The sequence below is a fragment of the Neopsephotus bourkii genome, unplaced genomic scaffold (assembly GCF_033783945.1).
Source record: "Neopsephotus bourkii isolate Nb327-2 ecotype Australia unplaced genomic scaffold, CSIRO-AGI_Nbou_v1 NB_923, whole genome shotgun sequence".
NCBI classification, from domain to species: domain Eukaryota; kingdom Metazoa; phylum Chordata; class Aves; order Psittaciformes; family Psittacidae; genus Neopsephotus; species Neopsephotus bourkii.
This window is the reverse complement of record NW_026901417.1, coordinates 2,927,268-2,947,468: the sequence shown is the minus strand read 5'-3', so window position 1 is coordinate 2,947,468 and position 20,201 is coordinate 2,927,268. Positions and strand designations below refer to the sequence as shown.

At 39.1% G+C, this 20,201-nt stretch overlaps 1 protein-coding gene across 2 annotated transcripts in view; it reads left to right on the top strand.

Annotated features, from left to right (window-relative positions):
* ATG7 (autophagy related 7) overlaps nucleotides 1-20,201 on the top strand; it is a 91,360-nt gene that overhangs the window by 13,841 nt on the left and 57,318 nt on the right. Inside the window, exons 13-17 of one of the 2 annotated variants that reach the window (XM_061357868.1) lie at nucleotides 3,884-4,078; nucleotides 7,050-7,253; nucleotides 7,502-7,617; nucleotides 8,345-8,420; nucleotides 10,712-10,792. In XM_061357868.1, coding sequence (XP_061213852.1) covers nucleotides 3,884-4,078; nucleotides 7,050-7,253; nucleotides 7,502-7,617; nucleotides 8,345-8,420; nucleotides 10,712-10,792 — 672 coding nt within the window. The remainder of the gene's footprint in view (nucleotides 1-3,883; nucleotides 4,079-7,049; nucleotides 7,254-7,501; nucleotides 7,618-8,344; nucleotides 8,421-10,711; nucleotides 10,793-20,201) is intronic. The other variant, XM_061357869.1, reaches the window with a different exon arrangement.

The following is a 20,201-nucleotide window of genomic DNA, read 5'->3' as shown; positions in this document are numbered from 1 at the left end:
TATGATGTGAACTGGGATTTATCACGATTTCTTGCTTTTTGAGCCTGAGAAAATGAAAACAGGACTGTTAAGAAAGAGTAGTTTTAATTGAAAGGAATAAAAGCTGTTTGTGAAATCCTGCAAGGTTAGTTCTGCATGTGTAAAAATCAGAAATTGGTGTCAGGAGTTTTCTTGTTAGAAATAATCAAGGCAGCAAAAGACCAGGCTGTGCTCTGGAGTCTTGAGTTTGGGATGAAGCTTAAAACAGTAGTTAGATATAACCTGCAGAAGAGTTTCCAGAAATAAGGGGAACCAGTAACAATGGTTTAGTGAGCTTGTATCAATTAGTGTTGGGGCATTTGGTATATATAGGAAAAAACAAAATGTTCCTGTTCAGTAATAGCATATACAATGTGCAACCCACACTGTGTATAAGGAATTTTTCCTCTACCATACAGCTCAATATTCTGCATCTACTACTGCTCTTTTAGCACAGTGTTAGCATTCTGTTATTTTCTCACGCTGTGCATGGGTCACATCTGATCAGCCTTCAGTGGTGCCTAACCTTAATTTCATAGCTTTGTGCACAAATGAGGAGAAAGCTGTTGTGCAGACCCCTTGTACTCTTATGATAGACTGTTTCTAAGGAATTTTCAGTGAAAGTCATTTCTGCACTAACCCATGGAGGTCTCATGTTTGACCATCAGTAAATATACAAAGAACATCTTAGCATTAACAACAGTTAATGGGCCTTAACAGTAAAAACTGTGTCAAGCAGTTAATATCATGCTGATAGCATGCGAGAGGGGTGAGATTAAGGCAGCAGGCCAAGCGTAGGGACTGACAGTCTCTAATTAGCCTCGGTAAAGTCTTAGTGCTTTGGACCATTTGGACAGTGAAGCTGTTGTAACTGGAAATGGTTATAACCCAGCTGACTTTGCTAGACTTCTCAAACTGCAGCTGTATCTGCACTGCAGACTGCACTACTGCTCCTTACCAAACCCCATACTCAGCAGTGGAAATGCCTTTGAATAAAATGATCAGTTGTCCTGCATTTTGAACCTGCTTCTTTCTCTTACACTGAAGAAGTAGCCAAAGCTGTCTCTTGCTGTTTGGAAACCCACACAGTCCTTTAAGCCTCTGGGAATCCAAGCAGCAGTGCTGCTTCTGAAGGTGTTTCTGAGGATGTGCATTTCTGTGCAACTCACTGGCAGTCTGTTTCCTTACTCTGATTTCAGTGTGAGTAGTATTTTGCACACAGAATGCAGTTCCTCCTGGTTGACTTTGAAATGCTTGACTGCCCAATGTGAATCCTTCTTTATTGTTTTTAATTTTACATCCTTTCTAGTTGGAAGAGCAACCACCTCATCATCGCAAACAAAACGAGGAGGAACGCTTTGGCAAGGAGCTTTGATTTGTTTCTTTCCACTTCTAAGAATATCATTAGCTGTAGCGTAGAGTTTTGCAATAAAAAAGAAGGGAGGAGTTGGAAATAGCAGAATTCATGGATTCGCACGCAGCCTTTCACTGCAAGTAGGTAATGCACAGACTAATTTGGGTAGCTGCTGTGGAATTTAACTTACATTTCCTGAAGTATTCAGGCAGGGAACTCCAGTGTATTCAGCATTTTATCATCCTTTGTTCTGTACTGCATTGCGGGCACTTTGTGTAGCTGTTTCCAGTGGAACAATTTACTGATGGCAATACCTTCATTTTCTGTGCATCTACTGCCCATGGCACAAATGTGACCAGGTTTGTATATTAAAATCCATTGAGTACAGATACCTTCAAAGTGATGTGAGCCATGGTTTAACCAAAAATGCAGAAAGTGAATAGAAATGTGAATAAAAATAAGAGAGATGGCAGCACCATAAATTGCAATATCTTAATGTCTGTTTGCTTTAAACAAAAGCACTGGAGTTTGGAGCACAGCTTTGGTCAGCTGTCAGTCAGGTGGTGAAAAGTTCATCATCTTTTATGAGTTTGCACATGTCAACATACAGTCCCTTTTTTAATAGGAACATGATTCTAATACTTTATGGGGTGATAACTAAGTATTTTGGTTTGGGTAATTTAAAATCATTTATTAGTATGAAGGTTCTGGTTGTAAAAGTGTACCTCAGCTGCTTTTGATAGTGAGTGGTGTCTTTTTTTCATGAGACAGTTATTTGAATAAAATGGAAGCCATTAATGTTACTAGATGTGTGTATTCCTAAAGCTACAGACACTGGATAGTTTTGTTCTGAATTCTGGGAAGATGTTAGCATTTTACATACCTTATTACCATATTTCCATGCAAACAGTGTTCAACTTACTTGTTTACTTGTTATTTTGTGGAACAAAAGTCCCCAGCAAGTGTCAGTTATACTGATCTGATCCGTCAGCACCTGTTTGCAGTACAGGAGCTTGATAAGTTTATCCATAAATACACTTCTCAAATACAGCATGGATTACGTTTCGTGTTTCTGCCACAGGTTTTTGGATGATGACAATGAAGGTAAAACCTCCCCCAGTAATTACCCAGTGTCTGTGCTGCTAACACAGAGCTGTCCCCAGTGGGAAACAGTGGAGCTGCCTTGTTAACAGCATACTAGATCACTGTGGGCTTCACGTTTTTCCCTTTGGAGGTGGGAGGAAGGAGAGGGGGGGGAAAAAGGATGCATCCTTTGGTACAGTTTGTGCAGACCTTACCGAGATTTATTTCTCCAAGCTGCTCTATGTGTCTCTTTATCATCAGCGATATTTATGATGTTCAGAATGTATAATTTACCCTTGTGGTTATTGGGCTTACCTGGATTTAGGAGTTGTGCATGTAATTGGTCAATTCAAAAGCATGTTCCACCAATCCTCCTTTCCTCTCTTCCCATGTAATTTTATGCGTGGCTCACCTAGCTTTTAAATTTCGGCATTTAAATTCTTAGTTGCTCCCTGCGCAGTGGGAAGCAGGGAGACTTTGGCAAGGCCTGTGCTTCTGTAACATACATGAAAGATCCATTATTCTCTTATAGCAGATGGCTGACAGATTGTGTTAACGTATTTCCAAATGAGCGAGTTGATTTGTTTGTATGTGCATTGTGTATGTGCTTATTTGGCTCTTCAGCCATTTTCTGCTCAATATGCCTCGACCGAATACAGAGTTAGGAGAAGCATATGTTTCTGCAACAGGAGCAAGCTTTTTCAGCATCTGCATAGTGCAAGCCTCCAGACATCCAAGCACTGGAGTAACAAGTCTCATAAGCGATTTTTCTCCTAAATCAAATTCACATATGGTGGGTCAAATTACATGAAGGTAATTCCAGACTATCGTTGTTCTCATAAAGAATTTAAAACAAAAGAGGAGAATGTGTGATACTTTACATCTGTCTCACAATAATTGAATGAATATGCAATATCAGAAATGTTAACAGGCAGTAGTTTATATTGTGTGTTAAGTGGCTGCATAGATTAGTCCAGGACAAAGGTTTTAGATAAGTTTAATAGCGTGATCATAATAATATGCAAGATGCTTGCTTTTGTAATTGTAGTGGTGTTTGTAAGCTCTGGGGTTAGGAGCAGTCAGCTATCTCCTTGGGATCTGCCAGACCTAATAAGCCCTTCTGAGAGCCTGGGCTTGTTAGTTCAGGCAACAAGCCACCCAGACATGGTTGATCTGCTCTCATGGCCCAAGTTAGTGTGTTTGCATTGAGCTGCTCTGCTCTGGATAAATAGAGCTGAGAGTGTGCTTCCTCAGAAACTTTAGCAGTGTGCTTTAATGCACAGCACTGATATGAAGGTGTAAAGAATATATACCATTCTGCCAAACAGCAATTTAGTCTGTACTCCCCAGTTTTGTATGGAACATTACAATAATTCTGTTCAGTCCCAAGGTTATGTTTTTAATGTGATGTTTTCTGTCTGTGTCTAGATTTCAGAAGGCTACAACATGAGCATCCCTATGCCTGGCCACCCAGTGAATTTTTCTGAAGTAACAATGGCACAGGCTCAGAAGGATGTGGCTAAACTTGAAGAGCTTATTGATGCTCATGATGTTATTTTCCTACTAATGGACACTAGAGAGAGTCGATGGCTTCCTGCTGTCATTGCAGCCAGCAAGAGGAAGGTATTGTACTATACCTTGCTAATATCCTTGTCAATGTGTTTTAACTCGTGCATATCAACTGGCTGTGTCTACCTAAAAGAACTTAATGGGGTATTCAAATATTTGGCCGATCTTTTGTGATTGTGCCGAATGTTTTTCTTGTTTTCTGTACCCTCAAAGACTCTGTAGGCAACAAAACAAGAGTGTTGGAGAAGAGAAAATAGAAACTTTCGTATCACAGAATGATACAGGTTGCAAAAGGCCTCTGGAGGAGATCTGGCCCTATTCCCTGTTCAAAATAGGGCAAATTTACAGCATGTTGCCCAGGGTCTTGTCTAGTCAGTGTCTTTTGAGCATCTCCAAGGGTACATGTTTCACAGTAATATTAAGAGAAATAATTTCATAGTAAGAGAATCATACTAAGGAGGTCTAAAGACATTAATGGTTGACGGATAGGGGATGTAAGTTGTAGAAACTTATCTGAAACCATGTTTTCAAGATAGACCCCGAAAGTGTAAAATGAGGAAGCGAATTCTGAACTTTAAAAGTATGCTAACACTTTCCTGGTTCAAAGTTAACTGTTGGTTTTTTCTCATTGCCTTATTGGAAAACACACTGTTGTGCTGAGCCAATCCATCGAAACTCTGGCCATGACTCTTACCCAGATAGTGTTGAATGCTTCAGCTGTTTCTGTACCTTAGAAGTTATATTCTCATGTTGCAAACAGAAAAATGGAGAGAGCTACAGTACATCAAATTAAGATTGTGAATTATTATATTAAAAGAAGTGTGTAAAGTTTATGGCTCATACTCTTGTGTATGAGATCAGTGAGACTGTATGCATAAATGCTTCTGTAGTCAAAATGTTTAAAAGATCATTTGCGGTCATTACATAGACCTGGTCATATGAACCAGATTGAGAAATAAAGCATAAGATGAACAAAACTTTTCCAGGAGAGTAACAAAAGCATATGGGAGATTTTGGGGCTTTTTTCCCTTGTTCTGCGTATCTTACTGAGGGTTAGGTATGAATAACAGAGCCTTGACTTCTGTGTGAATGCTGTTCTTGAAGACAGCGTGGCATCCAGACTTCTCGTGTGAAAAGAATGTTGTGAATCACACAGGATTCTGGAAGCATCATTTTTCTTCAAATGAATGCGGTGTTGACAATATTCTTATGCTGAAGTATCCAACTAAATTATCCTGAACACTTAATTCCCTTGCTACCAGGATCTAGATTTTAGTAAAACATCTCAAGTAATCCTGATATTTCTCAATTGGAGTTGTGCAGTTTCATGTTTGCTCAGTTAAAATAGCACAGCATCAGAAAATGCAAGTATTAAGTTTTTAACATGTTGGCTTAACCACAGTGCACATCCTGTATTTTGGGACAGAAATGTAATGGTGTCCATAGCAATTTTTTAAGTTGTGAACTTAACATGAGAGTAAAAGACAACCTACACGTGACAGCTAATCAGTGTTGTTACTAGATCTTTGCATTTCCTGACTTCTCTGATATTTCAGCTATGACAACTGGTGTTTCCTAATAGTTGTTAGTTGGTTGTGGTTTATTTCCAAAACAGTTATACGGTGGAAAGGGGAGAGAATGCAGATTTGTGGTACTTGCAAACTAGTTTTATCTTATACATTCCCAGTATGCTCCCCTTTCTCATGAAGTTTATGTACAGATGAACTTAATTAGATTTCCTCTTACAGTCCTTTCCAACCCAAACTGTTTTTTGATTCTACGGTTCTACTTTAGGACAGAGGAAAGAGTAGACTACAAGGTTGAAAATGAATATCCAGAGATTATTTGAGATGCCAAGAATGATGATGAAACTCACAAGCTTACTTGTCAACATGGCTAATTCTTGACAGCTTCCCTCAGATTCCCTCTTTTCAAGAATTCCTGGCTGTAAGAATGAAAAATGACAAACTTGCTGGGCTAGAATTTCCATTCAAAGTATCTGCATACGAAGCAGTATCATACCTTCCTTCATGTTTTACTGGTGACCATCACTAATATATAATTGATTTTGTGTTTTCCTGTATTTAAAGCCTTGCCTGTATACTTGGTTTAAGTTTAAATCTTAGTTTAAATCTCTTAGTGTAAGTACTGGTTCACGATATTATGGTCATAAACTTCAGATTACTCTAAGCACTGCAGAGAAGGGGAAAAATGACAGTGTAATTGTTCACTGCAGCTGCTTCTGCTCCCCATGTAACTAAACAGATGCATGTGAAGACCATAAGTAATCATTAATCGCTTTCCTCACTGAGCAGAGGTTTTCTGGGATAGCAGACTTGGATTTCATTGCTTTGTCACACAGGAGTGCTTAGTCTGTTATAGTTCAGATTACAGTGAACTGACAAGACTACGTATAGAGTTTCAAATGACATGAGAACTTGTTATTGATAGCCACTGTTGTACTTAAATGCCACCTAGAATATCTGAGCACTTAGAGAATCATGTAAGTGATGATACAGAATACACAGCACCTTGAAAATAAATTCTGAGCTGGAAGCAGAAGAGGTTTTTCTAATAATGATATTAATCATTATATGAATATTTGGCCAAATTTGAATATATGGATGTTAGCAGCTTCAGTGATTTCCCTTAGACACTGGATGTGAATTGATCTGAACCCCGCTTCAGATGTAAACCGTGCATAGGTTTGTATAACAATTAGAGGAAGTTGTTGGTTTGTATCATGTTCCCCTGACAGGCACAGAAAAAGGTAGTGGTTTGTGGAATTCTGAAACAGACTTTTGTTCTGGTTTTGGTTCTTGTAAATGCTTGACAGATGGAATTTTGCACCTCTTGGCCAGTCTGTTGGGCATGGCTAGGGTGGTGGCTATGCAGCTAAGAGGTTGTTCACCCATCTACAGCATGTGGGGTTTTTTTTGACATTTACAGTGAATAAAACCTTGAGGCCTTTTTTCCCCTTCCCATTTTAGCTCACTTAAAATTTGTTCTTTCTTTTTGTTCACAGTTGGTCATCAATGCAGCATTGGGATTTGACACATTTGTTGTTATGAGACACGGGCTAAAGAAACCAAAACAGTCAGAACTTGGTGATTCATGTTTCAACAACACTGCTGGTTCTTCCGATCTTTTGGGGTCATCACTCTTTTCAAATATCCCTGGCTATAAACTGGGCTGCTACTTCTGCAATGATGTTGTGGCACCAGGGGATGTGAGTAGAACCGTATGCAAATGGTGATTATATATCTCTCTTGTTGTGACTTGTTTTTCTTTTTTTATCACCTTTAAATGGTGTTTCATGAAAGGCTTTGGTGTATGTTGATGTACAAAGGATTAAGAAATAGCTCATCTTTTATTTGGAAGATCAAAGGCACATAACTAAAGGTGTTTTGTGTAGCAGGGTGGCTGGTTACTTTTGAGTTACTTTTTTCTTTCCTTTAGAGCTGTCTGTCTTTGTAGTCCACCAGGGATCGGACACTGGACCAGCAGTGCACAGTCAGTCGGCCTGGGTTAGCCATGGTAGCTGGAGCGCTTGCAGTAGAACTAATGGTCTCTGTTTTGCAGCATCCAGAAGGGTGAGTCATTTCTGATTGGTGTTCAAAAGGTGTTCTCTGAGAAATAACGTCTATTTAATAAAATTCTTTTGGGAGAAGGAGGAAGTACATATGGAGTAGAACAATTCTGTAAGGTGTAGTGTTGCCTCTAAGTTAATGTAATGGACAGGTCATTATATCTACTGTATTAGAGTAACTTATCAGTGTTTGGGAGGACTGGTTCATCAAATTTTTAAGTTCTTATCTTAGAAATTTGCAGTTTTCTCTAAATTTAAAAGTAGGAAAGTTCTGTAACTGTTTCAAAAGAATAAAGTATTCTTGTAGGTGGATCTTGGCATTCCTTTGCTCAAGAGAGTGTTTAAGTGTAATGAGGAGCTACCCAAACTCCTCATGTCACTCTGAAGGGCTTCAAGATAATCCTAATATTGTGAAATCTTATTTAAAATTAAGTGGGTGTGATACATAAATTACTCTGCAATTCTGCAACCTGAAATTTAGACTTGTTTTCTGTCTTTAAAATCTGACAGAAAAGGTGAGTTAGGAATTGGGTATGAGTATGTTACAAGTGTCTGGGACTAAGGGGTTTTATATTCCCATGATGAATCTCAGTTACTATGAAACAGACTTTCCAGGTAGGTTCCTTTCCAGATTCTAAACTGTAAGCTGTAAAAAAATGTCTTGAAGCTTAGTGGAAATTCTGACTGAGTATGTTGTCTTGTTCTAATTTTCCTTCTTGGATTTTTGGCAGTGGTTATGCTGTGGCCAGCAGCAGTGATGATAGAATGAATGAGCCACCTACTTCTCTTGGACTTGTTCCTCATCAGGTAAATAATTTGAGAGTAAATCCTTTTGTTTAAAAGCTGGGAACTGATATATAGTGAACATCACAGATTTTGCCTCCTGAACAGAAACATACTGTATGCTGCTTTCATTCCCCAAAGGACTGACTTTCCATATTCATTACAAAATATGGATACAAAAAAGAAATAAATCAATCACACAAGGTAGTTGTGCTCCTGTTGTTGTCTCTCTTACCTGTGGGCGCACAATTCCTGCTACCTACGTAGCAGGAATTAGTTTGGAGCAGGCAGCATGTGAATAAGGCAGCCTCATGCTTGTCTGTTCCCCCTCAGAGCTGACAATATATACATCTCCAGGTTATTTTTGTTCACTTTTTAAATCCCCTCTGACTGAAAAAAACCCAAAATGAACTCCAGCCAGCTCACAATTATTACAGTTGTCCAAAATACTCACTATTTCTGTTGCTATACAGCAGCCTTTATTCTTCTACTCAAGCCAAACTCTAGTTACAAATATGGTAAGGATAAAGTTCTTCAAATGGCTGGATAGACTTGGGTTTATTTGTTACATTGGTACAGGTCTTCAAAAAACTGCCTGCTGATCTTATCCCTATAATCCTGTCTCCTGTGATACTATCATTCAGGGTATTCTGTGCCTCTTTCTTCATGTTGCTGAGTGACTCTGCTTGGATGGCGCCATTGTATAAATAAGTAATTTATTGGTTTCTCTGTGATATTTTTATATTCCATTGGTTTTATTGTGTCGGGGTTGGTTTTATTTTTGCACTAAGAATAAATCCCAATTCAGGCAAAGTTAAAGCTACCAATGTGTTTTCTTTGCAACATCCAGGTAATCACAGGCTCTGGTCTACATAAAATTAGTCTAATTGTGTTTATAATGTTATGTAGTAACTAGTATTTACACAAGGCTCATCTGATGCAGTGGGGTCCCCTGGGTTTTCTCTCTGTCCAGTATTTCTGGAGTGTCTCCAGTTCTTTCTTAGGTTTGTGTCTTCCATACCCTGGAAGTTTTTCTCCTTGTTACTGTGAGCATTGTCAGCTACAGGATTCGTTGTGAATATCCAGTTCTTGAATAGCTTGTTGAGATACCCTCACAGTCTGCTCACCTGGAAGATTCTTGACTCTTCCCATCTTTGGCACTCATTGATAACTTTAGCAACGACTGACAGGTTAGTTAGTTATAATAAAAAGTGAACTCCCTTATCCTATAGGTTTATCTGTTATTTATTACTTATGTCTTTATTATTAGTTAAAATGCTAATGCTGTTGTGAGCCAGGCCCAACCTTTGCCAACCTCTGCAGCATATCTGAGGGAGATTTTTTGACGTTTCACATCTCAGCAGAAAAAGCCAGCTCTAAATCTTGTTCATTTGCTTTGTTTCAAAATGGTGACTGTGCTCCAGACCTATGGAAAACAGATCTGTAATTTGAACTTTCTCTTAAAAAGCGATAGTGAAGAAGTTGCTCCCCCTCACCCTGAAACTAGAAATGTTACATTAGATAGGAATATTTTTAATAAAAAAAATCCCAGTAGAAACAACAACAAAAAAACCCACTAACTTTAGAGTTTACTGTTTCTACTGGAAAAATAATGATCTCATCATCAGGACATACATGAACTCTGAGAATGTTAACTGTCCAGTCAGTCCTGTCTGGTTTGTTTTATACCCCTATAATATTCTACCTGCATTACTATTCTGTTTTGGGCTATGCCTTACAATATGATCCATATCAAATATGTATTTTAATCAGAAAACTTTTCATAAGAATGACTCCTGTCAAGCCTGTCTCCGTTTTCACATATACATTTAGTGACTATTATCAATATCTTCTCTTTTAGATATTCTAAGACAAATATGAATGAAAATTGACATTTTTCTTTTTCAAATACTGTGACTTCTAATCCTTTTATAAAAGGTTTAGATGTCACAGTTTTGCTGGTTTCTCCTAGGAATCACCCCCGTGTTTAACTTTACACCATGGCTTTTGATTTTGATTGAACTTTGCAGTCAGAAAAGTCAAACTCCAGGTGGTGCTGTGCCTCTATTAATGTTTAAATAACGTTGCATTTAGCTAGTTGGGCCATTGTTTGTATCCAGAAAAACAGCAATACATGTTGAATATAACTTGACTGGAGGAGTCACTTGGAGTCACTGTCAGAACAGCATTACCCCAGTTATAGGTGCCCCTGTTGAAAGACTTCTGTTTGTTGAAAGTATGTCTCCAGTTCATGCCAAATTTTGGACATGGTTTTTATGGTGGTAAAAAAAGTTGTAATTTGTTTCATCTTCCAGATCCGTGGTTTTTTATCAAGGTTTGATAATGTTCTTCCAGTCAGCCTGGCCTTTGATAAGTGCACAGCCTGTTCAACAAAAGTAAGTCTGAGTTTGCACTTTATTTATACGGATACTGAATGGTGGTGGTCTAGGTCAGTCATCAGGTACTGAGGGCTGCTTTGTATTTGACATTTTCTCCTCCTTAAGGCTTGGAATACGTGTTCTCACTTCAGCTGAAGTTCTTTAGCCCTCATATGCTTCTCTTTTAACTGTCTCCTGAATTTCTCTGGTATCACCTATTAGCATGCTATATCCACATAATAATTAGTCAGCTGAAGGAACCAAGCAGAGATTAGGACCAACACATTTGTAAGTATATCACATAAATACAGTCAACATCTTGTAGCTTTGTAGGAAGGAATGAAATCAGTATCATTTCTAATTGGTTAAGAAATGATGTATGTTGTCCAGTGTATCCTTTTTAGTACTATAACAAATACACAAAGTTATATAAATTTCTGGTTTATGAGACAAAAGAAGCACATAAAGAGCACTTAAGAATAATAAATTACTTCCATAACAATTTCTTTATTGAAAAGCCTGTTTCATTTTGACACTAGTGTTGACAGTCCTGAGTCACCTAATAGCTTTACAGCTGTTGCCTGGATCTGAGCTGTCCTGCCAGAACACTGGGGACTTGGACTTGGAGACCCATAGCCCACTAATGGGTCTGTGTGAGGCCTCTTCAGTCTTGGACTGTTTTCCTGTACTGTGGCTTTGAAAAGTGTTTTTTTTCTGGCAGATTTTCTCTGCAGTGAGAGTTCAAGAAGTTTTGACTGGGATCGCTCAGTGTGAAGATGCAGAGGGTTTGACTCATGATTTGGATTGCTTGGGAGTGCCATTGGTTTAGTTCATTTTGATGTACCTTGAGACTTAACTGCGAAATGTTCTTTCAGTTCCTTTCACTGCACTTGTCCTTTTAAAGAGCTACAAAAAGCTCTTGAGGCACTAGAATTCATTTTTTTGAGGACTTGCACCACTTCTTTTTCTGCAGAATTGCTTTGATTTCTCTGGGCCATCTGGCTACATTTGACAAGTTTTGAAGGACTATTAACGTCCATTTTCTTCTCAAAAGTTGAAGCACTAGACTTAAAATTGCTGTTATTTTTAGAAACATGTATTTATCCTCTTGAATAGCTGGAAGCTCAGCAGTAGCTAAAACTTTCTGATGATGGAGCCTGAGAAGTTAGACTGCTAGAATAAGCTTTTTTTTATCATCTCTAGTAAGGATGTACTGATACATAAAATCAGTAAAACCATACGTCTGTGTAGACAAATTCAGTGCAGGTATCAATTCTTTGTGAGCACATCATTTCCTCTTGGAGGTCATTTTCCAGAGAACCCTGTTTTACATAAACAGACTTGATGATTTAATAAAAACTGCCTTGGATTTTAGCAGCTGTGCTATTCCCAGAGAGATCACTTTTCATGTGGTTTTGGTATTCAGTTACTTCTGTGCTGAAAATGTTGCTTCATCAGTGCACGTATTTCCTTACAGTAGAAACACGGCCTCTGTTTACTTTGCTAACTTTCTATTTATTAGCATAAGAGTTTGTCACCCTGTATTATCTGCAAATCTGATGCTGATACTTTGAAATGACAAACCCAATTATGGTTTAATTGTAGTCTTTATGTTGGTTGTTTTGTTGCTGCTGTTGGTTTTATTTTGAATGCATTGGTTTAACATAATTTCATCCTGATCTATGTCAGGTTTACTGTATATCTAAACTTTTAGCATACAAGTGGCTTTCCTGACATGATTGAATTTGCTGGAACCTTATCTATTTTCCTCTTTCTTATGTCAGCATTCTCCTTCTTTTCGCTATAACTCTTACAATCATGAATTAGGAATCCCGTACATCCTTATACCATCCAGTACAGCTGGATGACTTGAGAGAAGCTGCTAATGATCTGCATGTTTAGAGAATAGATTCCATTTCATTTTGACTCACAGTCATGACTTCATTTCTCTGTTTTTGAAGCTGAAGAGCCCAGACGTCCATGGAGGCAGCTATTCCTTACCCAGAATTGTCCTAAACAGGCTGCATGCCAGAGAAGCTTCCTGCAGGCAATTGTTCAGGAATTTTGGGATGGTCGCAGCAGTAGGAAACCAGTCTATTTTTGTTCTGGGCCTGATTTTCTTTGTATGATTTCCCCCTCTGTCTTATTCTGGTTCTTCACAAGCATGTGCTAGAATGGAAAGTATCCCTTTTTAGAGCAAACAGCAGTGCAGCGCCCTGGCAGTTAAGTAGTGGATCTTAGGAGCAGTGTAAGCTCTTCTGATGGGAGAGTCCAAGTCCTATAGTATAGATATTTATTTGTATTAATTGTTTTCCTTACAGAATCTGTTAATTAAGCTGTCTGAGTGGTCCTGATCCTCTGCTGCCTGATCCTTGTAGGGAACTGGATAAAGCCCTAAAACATTAATATTAAAGAATGTATCTATCTCAATGCAAAACTGCCAGTGTAATGAAAATTTTCCTATTACTGCTTCTCCATCCTCTTTGTGTGTCATGGAATGAACCAGGAGACCTCATAGGTTCAGAGGTTAATGTCAGAAAAAGGTTACTGCTGCTAACCCACTTGGATATGGAGCTGCCCATTCTTTCTAGATGTTGCTTACAGACTGTTTCCTCCAGAGGCCAGATTTATTGTCCACGTGCTAGAAGATAGCTTATTTGCCTCAAAGAGATTTCTCTCCTTCCCCTACTAAATTTGTTCCGATGTGTAATTACCTCCACTATCAAAACAATAAAGCAGGAGACACTACAATCAGGAATGGCATTCTAGGCACTATGTTACAGTTTCTGTTTTCAGTCAGGATATTTCCCTGCCCTTGCAGATGTTTTCCCTTTTTAACATCCCAGGAATACATTAAACACTTTTGCTGTGACGTTTACTAAGTGCCTGTGTTGCATAAGTTATTCATGACTATTTCAGTTTGGAAATCTATTGTCATGTAGACATAACAGTGCTTGTATTGTTCTCATCTGCTAACTGCTTTGCATGCATTTTAGCTTTAAATGGTTTCAATCAGTTATGATAATAACCTGCACTGTTCAGTAACTTCTTTCAGTTGGGATAACTTTTATTCCAGCAAGACCCTTTGTATGTGCCCTACCTGCATTGAGAAAGGACTTCCATAGTTGCATTCTCCCAGTAACGGCATATTACACGATCCGTCAAGGAAATTCTTTAATCTTCTTACATTATACACTTCTCAATTCAAGCACGTGTTGGTGTTAGAGAGGTGTGAAACATGGGGGTGAGAGGAAAGCCTTAGTCTTTCCTGTACTAAAACAAGTGAATTCTTGCACAGCTTGCAGAAATGATGGAGGAAATGGGGTAAATGTTTGTCCTTCAGGAATGAATGCTGCAAAAATCATAGAATAGTTAGGGTTGGAAAGGACCTTAAGATCATCAAGTTCCAATGCCCCTGCCATGGGCAGGGACACCTCACACTAAACCATAACACCCAAGGCCTCGTCCAGCCTGGTCTTGAACACTGCCAGGGATGGAGCATTCACAACCTCCCTGGGCAACCCATTCCAGTGCCTCACCACCCTTACAGTAAAGAACTTCCTCCTTATATCCAATCTAAACTTCCCCTGTTTAACCCATTACCCCTTGCCCTATCACTACAGTCCCTAATGAAGAGTCCCTCCCCAGCATCCCTATAGGCGCCCTTCAGATACTGGAAGGCTGCTCTGAGGTCTCCATGCAGCCTTCTCTTCTCCAGGCTGAACAGCCCCAACTTTCTCAGCCTATCTTCATACAGAGGTGCTCCAGTCCCCTGATCATCCTCGTGGCCTCCTCTGGACTTGTTCCAACAGTTCCATGTCCTTTTTATGTTGAGGACACCAGAACTGCACACAATACTCCAAGTGAGGTCTCACAAGAGCAGAGTAAAGGGGCAGGATCACCTCCTTCGACCTGCTGGTCACGCTCCTTCAAAATAATGTTTAAAAAGAGTTATTTATGTAGCTGTGCTGTAACATTCAGTCTGTGTAATTGAGTTAACTTACAACTTCCCTTATTCCCTGAATTTGCATATGTTAGACACCTCTGTGTACAGCGCAGCCTCTGTATTAATACTGGATAGATTCATTCAGACTTAAAGAATGCATCATTAATACACTGAGGCATATTTTCAGCATACTGAGTTAAATATAATGGTTTTCTTAAGGTGGCAAAGAAATTTGTTTTATAAGTGGCTTACAGAATGTATCACTTTTGGTTTTCCTCTTTGAAAAAAATGCCTTGTTAGCTGTGGGGAGCAAAAGGGGGCATTATCTCGCCCATAACTTTGTCAATCTCAGGCAGACTTCTCCAGATATAAAGTTTAATTCAGTGAGAGAATTTAAATAACATATTTTCAAAATGAGTTATGGTGAGGGTGGTTTTACTGCTGGCTGCCTGAAAGATAGAACCATAGAATCACAGAATGATTTGGGTTGGAAAGGACCTGAAGATCGTCCAGTTCCAACCCCCTACCATGGGCAGGGACACCTCACACTAAACCATGTCACCCAGGGCTCTGTCCAACTTGGCACAGAACACTGCCCCCCCTCCTCCCCGTGGCAGGGGTTTGGAACAGAATGATGATAAGGTCCTTTCCAATGCAAACCATTCTATGATTCTAAGTAAAAGGATACTAATAGAAGGAAGCTGTGATGTGTACTAAGTAAGCCACATCACACCCTAAGAAATGGTGGCCATGGTAATGTGACCATTGTGGTGGAATTTTGTTCCCTTAGGGGAGGGGAAATACCATCAGGAACCCCAGGAATCTTAAAAGTATCATTAACTTTAAACATCACTCTGTTTTGTGAGCAGAGGAAAGGCTGTGGAATCAGCAGTATAGTCAGTTTTGTGCGGTGGAGAAGGTGTGGAGGTGTCTGTACAGAACCCCACGGATTAAATGCTTAAGAAGATTTCTTAAGAGGGAAGGAGAAAAAATAACAGAGGACATACAGCACCCTGAAACTTGGTTTATTCCCACTTCCCTTTGCTCTAGAAAATTAGCAGTCCTGTTGTCACTACTTTTGGTTTTGGAATAGTAAAGTTGCTGGACTAAGAATCCCTTTCTAGCAATAAGTAACACACCTCTGCCCTTCAGAGAAGAAAACAAATGATTTTGTTATTCTGTATTTCTGTCATTTTGAATAGGTTGCCCAAGGAGGTTGCGAATGCTCCCTCCCTGGCACTGTTCAAGTTCAGGTTGGACGAGGCCTTGGGTAATATGGTTTAGAGCGAGGTGTCCCTGCCCATGGCAGGGGGACTGGAACTTGATGATCTTAAGGTCCTTTCCAACCCTTACCATTCTATGATTCTATGATTCTATGAATTTGTTAAGTGTTCCCTCATGTTTAAATGAAATTGCATGTTGATGTGCACTGATGTGGCAGCGCACCATGTTAGATGGTAGAATCAAAGCTGTGTTGCAGAGAATTCAGAATTCGGTCCAAGAAGCAGCTGGTGTGTCTAACTGGTCCATGGTATTGACTAGTTTCCTTATCTCCAAGTTAAACAATATTAAAAGAGGTAAAAATGTGTTACAGTGATTGTTCAGTGATCTTAAATGTGTGTGAGATGCTATTCTGAGTAGTTGTAAGTGGAAGAAAGAATGGTTAATGAAGTCCATCCTGAATAGAACTATTATCTGCACTAAAAAGAAGCGAAAAGACACATATAGTAGTTTCTGTACCATCAGTAAAATGAATTTTCACATTTTTAAGTGCAAAATACTGGGTTTGAGGGGAAGAAGAAACCTGCCATTGTTAAAAACAGTGACTGATGTTTCTGACAGGTTGTATTTCTCTACCATTTAAATTAAATTCTGTGGGTCTTGGAGGTTTTTTGGTTTTGTTTCCCAGTATTTCTTCTTCCTTCAATTTTAACTACAATTAATTAATTTTAACTACAGTTTAGTAAAAGACTATCAATCAGTAAGAAAGAGATGGCATCACCACAAGTTTCTAGTATTGACATAGCCTATATCTAACTTCGTCTAGGGTACCAGTCTTACTTCCAGTGGCAGCCTTATGCTGCTTTGTCATCTCTCTGTGAAGCTGTTGCAGAATTCGTTCTGTGTCAGTAAAAACAAACCCAAACTAAAATGCTCTGACTTAAAATACTGCAGACAGACTCTCATATAAGACTTGCAAAGCCAAAGGTGGTGAATACTGAAGTTAGGAGCATACAGTATGTGGTGATGATGTTCATCCTCGCACTGTTGACTGTAGAACCAGTTCAAATCTCATCCTGGAGGTTTCTTTCTGGCACTCCAGAGGCCAGTTGTTGAGATGAGTAGTTTGTAATTGTTCTTTTTACTTTCATGAGGTTTTTGCATACTTGCAACCTGAGCTCTTCTATTCCTTTATTTATTGTTCAGTTATTCCAAGGATTTGGTGTATATTCTTCACAGAACACATGGACACAGTGTGCTTCATGTCTGCCTTGTATGCTTCGAGGTTTTTATTTAGAAGCTGAGGAATCACTTTAAGTGTCTGGCTAGAACTTCTCCTGTTCTTCAGTATTAGTGACCAGGGAAAGAATTGCATAACGTGTTGACGTATTTAGTGCAATAATTGAGGAAAAAAGTATTTGTTCTTATTACTTCCACAGAAAGAAGGTTAATGGTCTGAGTATATGTAAGAAAAACGTGAACCAATGTGAAAAATCAAGTCTCAATCACATGAATACAAATTTTCAGGCCAGAATATGGTCCAAAACACTCATTTGTCAAAATCATCATTACAAATAAGCACTTCGCATTGATACAGTGCAGCACTGTGTGCAGTTCACAGTTTCAGCCATAATTCTATCTCTACACATGAAAAAGGAATGCCAACATGCAACAGGGAGAAATTGGAACTCCATCAATGTTCCGCTCTTCGATGGTCAGGTCTTTTAAGAGTTATCTCATGGAATTGGGTGAGGATGTGGGAGTCTCATTATCCCCCCCCCCCCATCTTTCTGCAAATAGATTTTGCTTTATTATAATCTCATATTTAAATCATGCTAAAATGTTAAATTCTGGTATTTAGATGATATATAGTTTACTTGGGTTTGAATTACACTTTTAATCTCATGATTCCCATCTCAGGGATCGCTACTACATATTTTCTCAGATACTTTTTAGTGCCTTCCCATTTTTAACTGTAGCAGTTTTTTTCTTGAATGCTCTTCTGTATTCTTCTCATTGCAATCTTTGTCTACATCTATTCCTCTTATTTGATTAAACTTAACAAATTTTCAGCCTCACCTTACTGGGCAACTGTTCTTTTGTTTGGAAATACCCATGTAGGCATTTTTGGAGAGTGTAAGTTTAACCTTTATTGAGTCTTTCCATGTTTTTACAGTGTTGCCTGTATCTGTGTCTTTGGAGAAGTGCTTCTGGTTATGAAATTGGAAAAAAAAATGAAGGAAATAGGGTTAAAGATGGTAAAATAACTGAAACTGATGAAATCCATTAAATACATGTGGTTTGGGGGAGAATGCTGCTTTTCTTCCAGTGCTATTTTGCATAGGTATTGTAGCATAATAAAAACCTCTCTCTAAAATAGTCTACAAAATCTGGATTTTTGAGCTAGAGATCTGGATTTAGGAGCTATTGAGCAGCTGCGATTTCTGTTGAAGGCAGTGATGGGTTTGGGTGCTTAGTGTCTGGCAGATCTTGCCTTGTTGTTGAAGCACTGATGGCAGGGGACAACTGATGGCAGGATGGAATAAATGACTTCCTATGTAGTACCCAGTCATTACTGGCTTTTTGCTTGCTGAAGTCAACGCATCAGAGATGGCCCACTCCAGGCTTTATAGATCAACCTGTGGAGACAGCCAAAATGGGACTGAGTGTGAGGCAGCTGCTTTTCTGTGAGAACTTCAGGCAGTGGGGAAATGACTTTGCTTCACTCCCAGCACTGGGGATTGTCTGTGGAAAAGGGTGCTGTTTCTGACTGCTACTTCAAGGCAAAACTGAGCGTTCAGCACATGGGTAACAAACATGATCCAGCCACAACTTGTCAGTAACCTCCAGTGTGACTGGGGAGAAAGCATGGCTTTCTGTAGTTGCTGTACAATAGAGAGTGACTAATGCCAGGATGAACTGGAGCCAAGAATGTTGTAACTGCCGATGAGCTAATCAGCATAAATTTTGGACAGGAAGCAGAATGTGGATAAATAAAGTTGTAAATATCCCTCCAGTGTAAAATGTGGAGTGAGCAAGAGATGGCTGTGAGGTGACGGAAGGTTGTACCCATGTATGGAGAGGTCAGGACAGATGATCTAATGATGTTGTCTACTTGAAACCCTTTTGTTCATGTATTCCCAGTATCTAAACTAGAGATGTTTGTTTTCTTCTACTCTCACTCTCTCTTATCACTTACCTTAACTTCTGTTTACTAATGCTTTGAGGTGGGGAATGCCTTAAACTTGTACACCATCCAGTAGAAAGCCCTTATATTGACTGTAATCTGAAAATATCATTTTATTTAAAATTAGTTGGGAGAAATATTTTAGAAAGGGAAGAGTGGCAAAAATGAAGCTCTCCGTTTTGTCTGTAGTGTTAGTCTGTCTCATCAGGAAAAATGGTTACTTGTGTACACAGCACATCAAGGTTCTTGCAGAACAGCACAGGATGCATGCCTGAGAAGACCATGCTTAAATTTACATCTCTTACATTTGTAAGAACTCTTCTTCCCTCCTTTTCATTAGTCAAAAGAACAAACTGGAAAGACCTAAGCTAAAAAATCGTGTCGAGTCCTTTCAGGGCCTCTTCCTCAGTAAGTTAATAATCCGTTTTCTGTCCACTGCAACTCGGAATCAGTGTAAGTAATAGCAACAAAGCACATCTGTGTCACTGCATTCCTGCTCTAAATTAAACCAGTAGTCTGTTTTGTTTCTTAAATGAATTTCCAGCTTTTTGTACTGGGATTACTGAGGGCTTTATACTGATCTGCTTTAATTTTAATGCTGATTATGGGAAGGCATGGAGACAGTTGTGTCTGCAGAGGGTGTTTTAATTATTTTGACATGAGCCAAAAATTTGGACAAGGCCTTTCTTGATTTGTGTTTTGTAACCTTGCAGCGTTTTCAGAATAGCCTTCTTCAGCATGCACCTGCAATAGAGCCTGCCTCACTCACATCTTTGCTTTATGCTCTTGTTCTTTATCATGTCCGAATGCACAATTGTGAGTGGCCATGTGTAGACACGTTTTAGATAGTTGGAGTATTGTCAAAAGATGAAGTGTCTTAAAAGTCATCTTTGTGCCCATGTAGCATTGTCAGACTTCTCTGTGCCAGTCATGAACTGAGTCCCTGAGAAATCTCTTCAGAAAGGTTCAGTTTTGTTGCATGCTTTTGCACAAGTGTATTACAGGATCACCTTATTAGGCTTTTCTTTACAGCTTTTTAGGACCAAATGGTCATAAAAATCAAGAAACGAATG